This window comes from Pelodiscus sinensis, chromosome 6 (genome assembly GCF_049634645.1).
Source record: "Pelodiscus sinensis isolate JC-2024 chromosome 6, ASM4963464v1, whole genome shotgun sequence".
Lineage (NCBI taxonomy): Eukaryota > Metazoa > Chordata > Testudines > Trionychidae > Pelodiscus > Pelodiscus sinensis.
Window position 1 is genome coordinate 84,587,107 of NC_134716.1, and position 13,573 is coordinate 84,600,679.

At 44.4% G+C, this 13,573-nt stretch overlaps 2 protein-coding genes across 4 annotated transcripts in view; one reads left to right on the forward strand and one right to left on the reverse strand.

Moving 5' to 3' along the window:
• The window catches only part of CERT1 (ceramide transporter 1), a 131,163-nt gene extending 123,969 nt beyond the window's left edge, over nucleotides 1-7,194 (reverse strand). For both annotated transcript variants that reach the window (XM_006124267.4, XM_006124266.4), the window contains exons 1-2: nucleotides 6,545-7,194; nucleotides 2,706-2,840 (exon numbers count right to left, since the gene is read on the reverse strand). In XM_006124267.4, the coding sequence (XP_006124329.1) occupies nucleotides 2,706-2,840; nucleotides 6,545-6,640 (231 nt within the window). In that variant the 5' untranslated portion in view covers nucleotides 6,641-7,194. The remainder of the gene's footprint in view (nucleotides 1-2,705; nucleotides 2,841-6,544) is intronic.
• A 109-nt stretch (nucleotides 7,195-7,303) lies between these two features.
• POLK (DNA polymerase kappa) overlaps nucleotides 7,304-13,573 on the forward strand; it is a 73,028-nt gene continuing 66,758 nt past the window's right edge. For both annotated transcript variants that reach the window (XM_006124268.4, XM_075932290.1), the window contains exon 1: nucleotides 7,304-7,629. The gene's annotated coding sequence lies outside the window, so the exon portion shown is untranslated. The remainder of the gene's footprint in view (nucleotides 7,630-13,573) is intronic.

The window sequence follows — 13,573 nt, forward strand, 5'->3', positions numbered from 1 at the left end:
CCTAAGTGGCAGAGACTATACTTCCTTAACATTCGGAAGGTTAGAGGATTCAAGTTTTCCTAAGCTTCTAGTGCAGGGGTGGGCAAGATACAGCCATAGGAGCCAGCCTGCAAAGCCTTTTAACCGGGCACACAACGCACCCCAATAAGACACAGACCAGCCCCACGCCGCTGAAAGCAGCTTACTGCTTAACATGGCTCTCCACACAGGGGAGGATGGGAAGCTTCGTGTGCTGTCCCTACCCTCCCCCCCCCCCCCAGCACAATCTCGCCACTCTTATTGGCTGGAAACCAGCCAATTATTTGGAAATTCCAGTACTACCCACAACAGAAGGTAGATTTCAGGCTGAGAGAGATGGACTTTGTTTCTCAACATGGCATTTTTTCTCGAGCTCTTTAAACCCACCTCCCTGCGACTATCCCACTTCACATCTACTATATCCTTTTGGCTAGCATCAGATAAATTTGTTAAAACCTGGCCTTATTTAACGGATCAAGTGAAGTATATCCAATAAAGAAATATTTGTTCATCCCACTGGTGTGCCCCCCCATGTGCTCCTTAATTCAGGACAAGGCGCCATTTAAAAAACAACAACAACAAAAAACTGTAAAGCAATTTTTAACAATTATTTTGCATTATGGATGTTTCTAACTGCCAAACATCCAAATGGAAAAGTCTTCCACCTACCTTTCAAAATTAGTGTTTTCTGTAGTTATTTCAAGTACACTTCAACCCCAGCTTTTGTAGCAGAACTATTTATAAGTACAGGCAGTCCCCGGGTTACGTACAAGATAGGGACTGTAGGTTTGTTCTTAAGCTGAATTTGTATGTAAGTCGGAATTGGCGTCCAGATTCAGCCGCTGCTGAAACTGACCAGCAGCTGACTACAGGAAGCCCGAGGCAGAGTTGCTCTGCCCTGGGCTTCCTGGAATCAGTCACTGATCAGTTTCAACAGCGGCTGAATTTAGATGCCTGGGACAGAGCAGCTGGGGCACTGCCGGGTAGGTCCCCGCAGCGCCGCACCTCAGCGCTGCGGGGACCAACCCGGCAGCACCCCAGCTGCTCTACCCCAGGTGTCCCCAAGTCATCCGCTGCTGAAACTGATCAGCAGCTGATTCCAGGAAGCCAGGGCAGAGCAACTCTGTCTGGGCTTCCTGTAGTCAGCCGCTGGTCAGTTTCAGAAGCGGCTGACTTGAGGACGCCTGAGGCAGAGCAGCTGAGGTGCTGCAGGGTTGGTCCAGTAGCACGGAGGAGCGGCGCTGCAGGGACCAACCCGGCAGCACTCCAGCTGCTCTACCCCAGGCGTCGTCGGCGAGAAAAGCCTGGTCTGCTGGGGAAAGAGGGGCGCACTAGCTGCGCCCCCACCCCCCCAGCAGACCAGGGAGACGCGGTTGGCGGGACCGCCCAGATGCGCCGTGGTCCCACCCACATCCTCCGCAGCTTTGCTCCGCGTCTCCCTGGTCTGCTGGGGGGGGGCTCCCCCCCAGCAGACCAGGGAGACACGGAGCAGCTTTTCTCGCCCCGGAGGACGCGGGCAGCGGGACCACGGTGCATCTGGGCGTCCCGCCGCTCCCATCCTCTGGGGACATAAGTCGGATCCGCGTAACTCGGGGACTGCCTGTAGTAAAGTTTTCACCTCACCCCACTTTACAACTCTAAAAAAAATAAAACATAGGCTTTCATCTTGCAGAAATATTAAGCATTACTGCTTTTGTTCAATTATATGCTGGTATTTCCCATAACACAATTCACTCAGGGTATGTCTACACTAGCTCGTTAGTTGGAGCTAGGTAGGGTAATTAGGGCAAGCGGAGTTGCAAATGAAGCCCGGGATTTAAATATTCCGGGCTTCATTTGCATGTTCCCGGGCGCCGCCATTTTAAAATCCCCCTTAGTCCAAACTACATGCCCGCGGCTACACGCGGCACGGAGTAGGTAGTTCGAATTAAAGATCCTAATTCAAACTACCGTTACTCCTAATCCCATGCTAAATGTCCATGCTTGCTTCACTTTTTTGAATTCTAGTAGATTCTAACACTACATCACCGTAGCATCATGGTTCTTTCTAAGAGTGCAAATAAGCAACATGACTAATGTTCATCATACATTTTCTCATCCTCTCCACCATACACCGTGGAGTGTTCCCAATTTAATATTTCTATATTTATATGCATGGGCATGTACACACATACACATTAGAGAAGGCAAGATCATGGAATCATTTTGAACCCGGAGTACAAGGTGATGAGATTTTTTTCCATGGGTCCTACTCCTCATAGGAGTTCATTACACAGGCTTGGGCCACCTCACAAGAAAACTCAGTCTCCTACATAAACAACCTTTACTTCTATTTACCATATTCTGTTGAGTCAGAAAAGTGAAGGAGTCAATCATGTACTCCATCCTAGATCGGGATATGTATTCTTTGTTATCTTACATATATGCCCCTGTTCAGTTCCAAACATACTACTTTTAAATCACTGACAAAAGACAACATAGCATCACAAAATATATAATATAATATAATATAATATAATATAATATAATATAATATAATATAATATAATATAATATAATATAATATAATATAATATAATATAATATAATATAATATAATATAATATAATATAATATAATATAATATAATATAATATAATATAATATAAAGCTCTGGTGAAACATATCAACTGTGAGGTAGTGCTTACCGTAATAACAGCCTTGCTTAGACAAATTGAGCCCCTGCAGCCATACTCAGTTTCATCTTCAGATTTGTAGTAACTTAGAGTGTTGTTTTTCAAGACTACCCATCGGTCCTGCCATCCATGAATGTAGTTAGTCCACTATAAAGAAAAAAGAAATATATCTCAAAGAGCTAGCAAAGTCTGCAAATAGTAAAAATACTGATAAGAGATGACACCTTGTTTGCTTGTTAAACTTCCTGATAATTTAAAAATTAAAAATGCAGTTTTTCAAAATTCTCCCCAAATGACAAATTTGCTATCTCTTTGATCAGAAATCATCAATTCTTTTCAACCACTTTTGTTGCACGGTAACCTAAGCCAATTTTACTTCATTAACAATAAGACTGAAATTATGTCTTGATTGTAGAAGTGGTATCACAACCAACTAAAACAAAATGTTCATTACAATTAAATTCATGAACGCAGAATAGTTCAGTGAAAAATTAGAAACATAACTGGTAAAACAGTTCGGTTTTGTCTTCTTTAGGCTTAGAAGCTAATCTTTTGGTTTTGATGTTGCAGAACTTTCCATTAAAGTAGAATAGAGAGTTTTCATATCTGTTTACATAAGATAAAAATATTGCTTTTAAGAAGTCTCATTCTCCAGATCATATAAAGATTCATTTATACAAGGTAGGGATGTAATACTGCAGTCGATTAACCAATTTATAGATAAGCAAAAGCTTATAGGTTAATGCTGTCGACTACATGCATTTCCCTCCCCAGTAAATTTCGGTGATAACAGCCCCCACATTGTAAAAAGTGTTTTCATGTGGTCAACATTTCTAATCAGTAGGACTCTGCATGGGCAAATTTAGGCAAATACATTTAAAAATTGAAGAGCTAAATACTTAGCTTCTTTTCCCCTTACTTGTGGAGTAATGAGGGCTTTCTGGAGTAATGAGGGAAAAGACCCAGAAATAGCTATTCTACACTAATGCCTTACGTGGACACTCTTCTTTCACCTTAAGTGCTTGTACTTAGATCAGGCACTTAGTGTAGAATCTGAGTGACCACAAAAGGGGTTAGAGTAGAATAGCTATTGCACTTTAATTTCACATGGCAACTATTTTACATTAACTTCCTCATGAACTCCCTCTACAGGCAAGCAGTACAATCAAGCTTTTCCCTCCCGCAAAAATGATGAAATCCTGACTACCTAAGCTACTGCAGGGAATGCAAGGAAATGTAACCCCTTTATCAATGGTTTGGAATATTGTTTTATTTTTAAAAAGTATTTTTATGTTTAACTTAACCTAAACATATTATGCTGCAATCATTTCAGATAAAAAAATCATTTGACTCAGGTATTACTGAAGACATGAATTAACTAGCAAAGAATTTGAAGTCAGCCAATCATAATACCTTCCAGCAGATTTACTGCAGCAGGTTTTATCATATTTCACAATTCAGATTATTTCTCATTATGTGTTTTCACTTGGACGCTAACAGTAAAGGCAACAGCTATCATATGAGTATAAGCACTACATACATATCTCTAAAGATTGCACACAGTGCATTTATAAGATGACACATTTGTATGGGAAATTCTTTAGGATTTAACATACGTGATAATTTATCATTAGGACCTAGAATATAATTCTTATTCATTTCATTTGCCAATATTAAAACTGATGGCATACTACTAGAAACAAATACCAGATTTTCTACTTAATGATCTGAATCATCTAATAGGGAGATAACGTTGCAGAAATCTTGGGTAATAAACCCAACATTTCTGAGCCGAATCATGTAAAAACATATTTCCTGTCCCCTCCACAGCATCAAACATGAAATCCTGAAGATCAGTGCCAAGGCCTGCTTCCTCTCCTCAGCACTTCTCTCATCTATGATCTTAGAAATATTTTTTAATTGGAGAGTTCATAAACAGAGTCTCACTCCCTCACAAAAACATAGTAACATAACTTTTTCAGTATCAAGTACTGGGCAAACTTTGAGGCTCTAGGGAAATTGTATGGTGGGCCATAAATGTAAGGCTAGGTCAGGGATGGGGGCTCAGGACAGGAGTTCAGGACAGGGACTGAAATAGAGGGCTAAAGGTGCAGGCTCCAGCCAAGCACCACTTACTTTGGGCAGTTCCTGGTCAGCAGTGCCAAAGCAGGCTCCCACCCTGTCCTGGCCCCATTCTGCTCCTAAGGTAGTTGGCTCCTGGGGGGAGGGGGCGGAAAACGGGTGGCCCCATGAGCTACCCTTGCCTGCTGTCACTGTCTCCACAACAGCTATAAACCATGGTTCCCCATTCCTGGCCAATGGGAGCTGGGGGAATGGTGCCTGCTGATGAGGACAGCATGTAGAACCCCCAAGCCCATGGGGTTGCAGGGATATGCCGAACACTTCTGTGGAGTGACACAGGCCAAGGCAGGAGTAGCCTGCCTTAGTCCCACGGCACTGCCAGACTGATAATCCTGAAAGCCAGATTAAAAGCCCTGAAGGGCTGGATATAGCCCACATGTTTTCCCTACTCATGATCCAGAGCTGCTCATGATCTCCATATCCCATGACCCATCCACTCAGTTCTGCCTTAACCCCTCTGAATATAGAGAGATATGCAAAAATATTTAAATTCTCTTGGCATTAAGTATATATTGAGAAGCTACTTTCTTCTACTGAAATTGTTCAATTAAAACATTTAGTCTTTAAAACATTATTTAAAACTTAATTCCCTAACCCGATATCTCACAATTCATTTTTATCAAATTCACAGCAATAAAAGAGTAAAAATAGATTTAATTCCTACACAGATAAGCATAAGCACCACAATTTTTAAAAGCAATAATCCATACAATTTTTCCTTTTTCACCTCTTTACTCCGTTCTCTTGCTGCAAGGGTATTTTATTACACTGTTTTAATGCCGGGATTAAAGGCCATGCCACTCCTCTTTGACGTATTCCTATTGATTAGAAGTGATTTGTAAGGGCACATCACATGCTGCTATTTCCTGCAAAAAGTCTTCGCAAGAAAAAAAAGTGTTTCCTTCGTGACCCCCAAGAACTCTCTCTCCTCCCTATACAGATTCAGTGCTGGAGTCCAATCCTAGTCATCACAGCTATCCTTCCAAACTAGCTTGTAACGCACACTAGCTAGGATAGGATTGCCAGGTTCCAGACAAAAACCTGATGAATAGAGATGCCCTCACTGCCCCTGCTCACCTTCTACATCAGTCTAGTTACAAGCCTGCGGTCCCAAAATGTACGCTTGCGGAGGGTGAGTCAGGGGATGGGGTGCCAAGTTGGGGGATCAAGAAAGAGGAGACAAGGGAACACTCATTCATGCAGAGTACGCCTACCCATTTAAGAAGGGAAAGGGGACTATGAGAGCACCCCCCATCGGTCTGCAGGATGGATTTTAAGACAGTCTGCACACCCTGTCCGCGGGGCTCCCCGCCTCGCCTAGCTTACGGGAAGGAGAGCACTGACAGCGGCAGGAGAGAGATGGAGAACTGCGGGGGCTGCGCTGGCAGCAGGGAGGGCCGGAGGGGACGCCCTCGCGGGATGTGTGGGCCGTTACAGCCCCGCCCGCGGTCTGGGAGTGGGTGTTTGCCGGGGAATGACTCATTTTCAGGCTTTCTTAGGTCAGGTGGCCGCTGCCCCAGCCAAGCCAGCCCCGTGTCTCCGCGGGGTGGGCGAAGGGGTGCGGGGCTGCCCCTCCACACGGGTAACTGCCAGCGAGACGGGAGCCTAGCCCAATTCTGCAGGGTAGCGCGGGGGTGCGCGCGGCCCCAGCCGCCCGGGGAAAGAGCAGACTCCGAGTCCCCCCGAGGAAAGGGGCTGCTGTTGCTCACCTTGCTGAGGACCCCGCAGAGCTCAACAGGCGGCCCGGACTCGGTTTCGGGATCCTCCTCGGAGCCGGAGGAATTCCAGCTCTGGTTGTCCGACATGGAGGCGCCGCCTGCAGCCACCGTCGAGCAGGGAAACAGCGAGCGGCCCCCGCCCACAGCAGCCTCCTCCTGCCTTGGGGACGGGAGCGACGGCCGGGGGGGCTCTACCTGGGCGACACCTCTCGGCTCCCGGGGTGGCGCTACCCGCGCCTGGCCTCTTTGCAGCTGCCGGGGCCGCAGCTCCGATACTCGACTCCTCGCCTCTGCCCTCAGTGCAGCGCCGCTGCCCCGACCCACAGTAAGAGCCACAGCGCGAGGGGTAGTGTCCACTGCCACTCAAAGCGCCACCGCAGCTACCGCTGCCGCCGCCATCTTACTCTAGGAACTCGCTCTCTGCCACTATTTACCAACTCCCCCCAACCCCACTTGGCAGGGGGAGCGCATTGCTTGCTGGGAATTGTAGTCTGGAGGGAGGGGCAGGAAGCGTGATGGTGTGATGCATCCTGGGAGGCTGGGAATGGGGGGGGGGTGGAACTTGGGAATTGTAGTCTAGTGAGAGGGGGCAGGGCCGCCACCCTTGATTCAAAAGTTAAGAACGGCCATTTTAGGTGGGTTGTATGTGTGTCTCCTAATTACGGCCTCTCACCCCTCCCCCCATCTTTTCCCCAGTGCCCGCCCAAAAGCTTAGCCGCGGTTCCGCTTCGGTGAAGGCAGTAGTGGGGAGGCTGGTCTATGTCTGACCTGTCACCTGCTCTTCCCTCTAGCTCCTCTGTTGCGAGCGGGAACGGTTCCTCCTCCCAGCTTGGGCAAGGAGGCGATCGCCCACCCCCCGCGTGCGGCTGTTCCCCCTGCCCCAGTGTGGCCCTTGGGGAAGACGTTCGGTGTTTTCTCCCGTTACAAACGGCCCCTTTAAACAAGGTGGAGGCGTGGCTGGGGCAATGAGACGACAGGAAGCGGCGGGAGCGGGCAGGGAAGTTGAGAGCCGCGGTGGTGTGTTGCGTTGCGACAGAGCAGGGGTAGCTCGAAGTGATGCGTTTGCCCGTCCGCAGGTAACCCAGGCCGCGCCGAGCCGCAGCGTCCTCCGTCCGTGGGGTCGGCACCGGGGGGCTGGGCTCACTCGCGTCACTGAGGAGCTGCTGGCACTGGGAGGGAAACCATCGGTAGCCAGACCACCCTGCGCCCCAGACCCAAAGCAGGAGATTTCGGGCAGTAGGTGCGAGGCGAAAGGGCATTCACTGCTTTGTTCCTTGCTCTTCTCAAAGGAAGTGTGTTAACCTCTGGCCTGTGAAAGAAATCCTTTCTGCACTGTGTGTGACTGATAGATGTCCTGCAGGCATGTCAGGGCATGTCTGCACTGCACTATGTCTACACTAATACTTTTGTTCTTAAAACTCATCTCAGTTGGATGGGCTGTGTGACCCCCACCCGGGCAAGGCTGATAGATGCTCTCCTGCTGATATAGCTCCCATCCCTTTTTGAGAGTGGTCCAGTTATGCCCACAAAAGCTCTTTCTTATGTGGCTGCATAGGAGATTTTATAGCAGTGCAGCTGCATCAGTACAGATGTGCTGCTGTAAGCTGTCTAGTGTGGACAGGCCAAATGCTGCCCCTCTTCCATCCACACACATAACAATTAGATTCAAATTAGCAAGCATTCATAATCCAAGTCCTAGGATCCTGGGTCAGGGAGGGGGAAGTGTTAGAGTTCAAGTTGTGCTGTGGCTCTGGTTCAAGTCAAATCTTGTCCGAATCTTTGTGACAATCTTATGTTGTAGTACGTATGCAGGACAAGCAGCAGACCTGAGTCAGAAGGCCTGCATAGTGCAGTATGGTTCTGTGACCGCTGGTTGCAGGAATTATAAATAGGGTCCTACCAAACTCACAGCCATGCTTTTACCCGGGAGACCAGTGTTTCTCAAATTGTGGGTCCTGACCTAAAATGATGTTGCAGAGGACTCATAAGGCTATTTTAGGAGGGTCATGTTATTTCCACCTTTACTTCTGCACTGCCTTCGGAGCTGGGTAACTGGAGAGGGGTGGTTTTAATGCTGGTCAGTGGCATTACATAAGAATGGCTGTACTGGGTCAGACCAAAGGTACATCTAGCCCAGAAGTCTGTCTGCTGACAGTGGCCAGCGCCAGGTGCCCCAGAGGGGGTGGACCGAAGACAATGATCAAGCCATTTGTCTCCTGCCATCCATCTTTAGCCTCTGACAAACAGAAGCCAGGGACACCATTTCTATCCCCTGGCTAATAGCCTTTTATGAACCTAACCTCCAGAAAATTATCTAGCTTCTCTTTAAACTCTGTTATAGTCCTAGCCTTCACAGCCTCCTCTGGCAAGGAGTTCCACAGGTTGACTATGCGCTGTGTGAAGAAGAACTTTCTTGTATTAGTTTTAAACCTGCTACCCATTAATTTCATTTGGTGTCCTCTAGTTCTTCTATTATGGAAACTAATAAATAATTTTTCTTTATTCGCCTTCTCCACACCACTCATGATTTTATATACCTCTATCCTATTCCCCCCTCAGTCTCCTCTTTTCTAAACTGAAAAGTCGCTTTAGCCTCTCTTCATATGGGACCCGTTCCAAACCCCTAATCATTTTAATTGCCCTTTTCTGAACCCTTTCCAAGGCCAAAATATCTTTTTTGAAGTGAGGAGACCACATCTGTACACAGTATTCAAGATGTGGGCGTACCATAATTTTATACAGGGGTAGTAAGATATTCTGTGTCTTATTTTCTATCCCTTTCTTAATAATTCCTTACATCCTATTTGCCTTTTTGACCGCCGCTGCACACTGTGTGGAAGTTTTCAGAGAACTATCCACGGTAACTCCAAGATCTCTTTCCTGATTTATCGTAGCCAAATTAGCCCCCATCATACTGTACGTATATTTGGGGGTTTTTTTTCCAACGTGCATTACTTTACACTTATCCACATTAAATTTCATTTGCCATTTTGTTGCTCAATCACTCAGTTTGGTGAGATCTTTTTGAAGTTCTTCACAGTCTGCTTCTGTCTTGACTATCTTAAACAGTTTAGTATCATCAGCAACTTTACCACCTCGCTGATTACCCCTTTTTTCAGATAATTTATGAATAAGTTGAACACGATAGGTCCCAGGACTGACCTATGGGGGATGCCACTAGTTACCCCTCTCCATTCTGAAAATTTACCATTTATTCCTACCCTTTGTTTCCTGTCTTTTAACCAGTTCTCAATCCATGAAAGGACCTTCCCTCTTATCCCATGACAATGTAATTTACACAAGAGCCTTTGGTGAGGGACCTTGTCAAAGGCTTTCTGAAAACCTAAGTATACTATATCTGTTGGATCCCCCTTGTCTGCATGTTTGTTAACTTCTTCAAAGAACTCTAATAGATTAGTAAGACATGATTTCCCTTTACAGAAACCATGTTGACTTTTGTCCAACAACTTATTTTCTTCTACATGCCTGACAATTTTATTCGTTACTATTGTTTCGACTAATTTACCTGGTAATGAAGTTAGACTTACCAGTCTGTAATTGCCAGGATCGCCTCTAAAGCCCTTTTTAAATATTGGTGTCACGTTAGTTATCTTCCAGTAATTAGATACAGAAGCCGATTTAAAGGATTGGTTACAAACCACAGATAATAGTTGTACAGTTTCCCATTTGAGTTCTTTTAAAACCCTTGGATAAATGCCATCCAGTCCCGGTGATTTGTTGTTAAGTTTTTCTATATGTTCCAAAACCTGGTAGGACCTCATTTATAATTCCTGCAACCTTGCTGATTTTAGAGCTGGGTGCCAGAGAGTGACAACTGCTGACTAAGGACCTAGCTCTGCGGGTAGCTGTAAAAGAACAAGGGTGGCAATACCATATAATGTCACTGTTATTTCTGCGCTGCTTCTGGCAGTAGATATGCCTTCAGGGATGGATTTCTGGCCAGCAGCCACTGCTCTTCAGGGGTGTATATACACTGTGCCCTTAACTCGAAATAGCTTATTTCAAAATTCCCCTTAATCCTTGTAGAACGAGGGTTATCAGGACGTCAGAATAAGCCACCCATTATTTCAAAATCTATTTACAAGTAATGGGCTGCTTCACTAGATGCAAAATAGCTATTTTGGGATACTTTTAGTATCCCGAAATAGCTCCGCAGTGTAGACCTAGTCCAGCTGCCCAGTTCTGAAGGCAGTGCTGCTGCCAGCAGCTGCACAGAAGTAAGGATAACAATACTGCAACCCCAATAAAATAACATTGGGACCCCACAAAACTCCTTTTTGTGTCAGGACCCCTACAATTACAATAATGCAAAATTTCAGATTTTGAAATAATGAAATTTATCATTTTTAAAACCTATGACTGAGAAATCGACCAAAGTGAATTATGAATTTGGTAGGACCCTAATTTTGACAATACAATGTGAAATCTCAAAGAACACCAAATCTAGGTCCAACAAAACCATGTTTAATATGTAGTATAGGGACACCTTGAAGGGCTTGGTCATGCTCTTCCCCATCCTCCCATGTGGCATGCCCCACAGTTTGTGGATCACTGATAAAGTGTTTTAGTTTCATTTTGATTATCTTACAATTTGCCTCTTTTTGCAGCATGTTGGTGGACCTTTACTACAAACTTGACATTCAAAAAAGAAAGTCACACCTTATATTTATTTTATCAGTGTACTAAACTTTAGCCACATAATATTGTACAGTGCAAAAAACAAAATGACAAAGATTTGTGATTATTTTATTTATTTTTCAAAGTAATTTATGAACAATGGTATTAGTGTATATTTACAAGGTGATCAATATTAACCGGGGGAAAATTGCCACACTACAATTTTCCAGTTTTACAAATGGATGTAGGAAATTGTCAGCGTATTTAAGGCAAGGATGTAAAATCCTGTTCATTTAGTTAACCAGTTAAACTTTATGGTTAATCAGTTATATAGGACCAGACGGGAGGAGCTGCGGTTGGACTACAGCAGCCCCCTGTCACAGACGGAGGCTGCTCTGGCCAGGCTGGAGCATCCCCTTTTCCGTGGCAGGTGGGGAGCTATTCCAGCCCCCACTTCTTAACTGTAACCGGTAAACATCATCGGGTAAGGGCGATGCTTGGGAATTAATCATTTACGTCCCTAATTTAAGGCTTGTGCATAATCATTTTCTACTTCATTAATTTTTAAAATAATCTGTATTAGAGATCAAATATTGAATAAAGCAATCCGTTTCACTTTTTAGATGTGGGGTGCTGGTGTTAATGAGTCACTGAATTGCTTTTTTAAACTGCATTTCCTCTAAACTGGGAAATTTATGACAAAGTATTGAGTAATTAATCTGATAATTTAGTTTGTGTCTTTGTAACAAAGGCTATATTTAAAATGTCTTCGTAGCATTGATTATATAGTTCATTGTATGCATTTTGCACGTTTGAGATCACCAGAACTGGTGCCCACTCGTAATAAGTAGGGTAAGGCTACACTACAAATTTACTTTGACACAGTTATCTGCGATGCAGGTGCACTGCTAAAACACATGTGGTGAAAACACGCTAAAACAATAGAAGAGAGCGCTCCTGCCATCTTAATAATTCCACTCCTGTGAGAGGAGTTAGCTGTGCAAGTGGGAGAAGCTCTTTCATTGAAATAGCGGTGCCTACAAGGGATGGAGGGTGGTGGTGGTGGTGTTTAAGGTCAGTATAACTGCTTTGCTTAGGTATGTGGATTTTCCACACCCCGGAATGACTTAAGTTATGCTGATAGAAGTTTATAATAAAGGTTTGGCCTAAGTATAAAGAAGAAAAGGGTTAACAAAACATATGCTATTCACAGAAACTGACTACCAAAAATAGAAATACTTCCAGGTTGCCAAAACTCAAAAAAAATTCTAATTCAAGTAAGTCTTGCGTCTAATTGTAAAATTGTGCGTTTATTAAATATACTGGGAAATGTTATTTTAACACCTTCCAGACAGAGGTCCAAATAAACACATTTAAAAAGAAAGCATTAAGATTGAAAGTAAACAACGAAAAATCCTGTGGTACCTTATAGACTAACAGATTTATTGGATCCAGTAAATGCTAAAACTGTAACTCACCCCTTTAGTGATTTATCCAGCTACTCTGCATTTTTCTCTGTGCCTTTTCCTGTTTCCTTGCAACTGTCTTCATGCCCTACTCTAGTATCCTCCAGTACTGTACTCCAATAAATCTGTTAGTCCATAAGGTGCCACAGGACACTTCATTGTTTATGCAGTTTCAGACTAATATGGCTACCCCTCTAAAGATTGAAAGTGTGTTTAATTTGAATTCAATTAACACGTCTCAAAAAAAAAGTCCACATTAAAAAACACTTTAGTGTTAAAATGTCTGACCTTCCCACGACCATAGAATCCACCATCCTTTCAGACTAGAAAATGATAAGCATTTAAAGTTTTTATTCATGACTAAGCCTGTAACTCACCCCTTCAGTGATTAATCCAGCTATTCTGCATTTTTCTCTGTGCCTTGTCCTGTTTCCTTGTAACTGTCTCCATGCCCTACTCTTAATATCCTGCACATCACTTCATTATCTCTTATTCTGCAGTCTCCAGATCTTGTACCTCTGTGTTTCCAGTGTTTTACGCTTCTTTACAGAGACGTCCATATCTTGCTTTTCTTCCATTCATCCTTTTATTTTTCCTGATACCCTGATCCTCTTTTACCTGCTCCATCTTAATTCCCTGTGCAGCCTTGTTCATCCTCAGTGTGCTACAGCCATCCTCAGTGTGCTACATCCTCTTGTGGCTTTTCTGGTCACCAGCCCTCACTTTCTGTGTTTTGCCTCTCTTTGTCCCCAACCCCTATTCCATGCCCCTTCTGTGCTCTTTCTCCAGAAAGCTCCATTTTCAGACTAGGATCCATGTGACCTCGGAGTTCCCTACCCCAAACACTGTTCCTTCTGGTCTCCTAGAAACAGCAGTTGTGGGGAACTTAAAAACTAGTTTTATAATGGAAACTAGT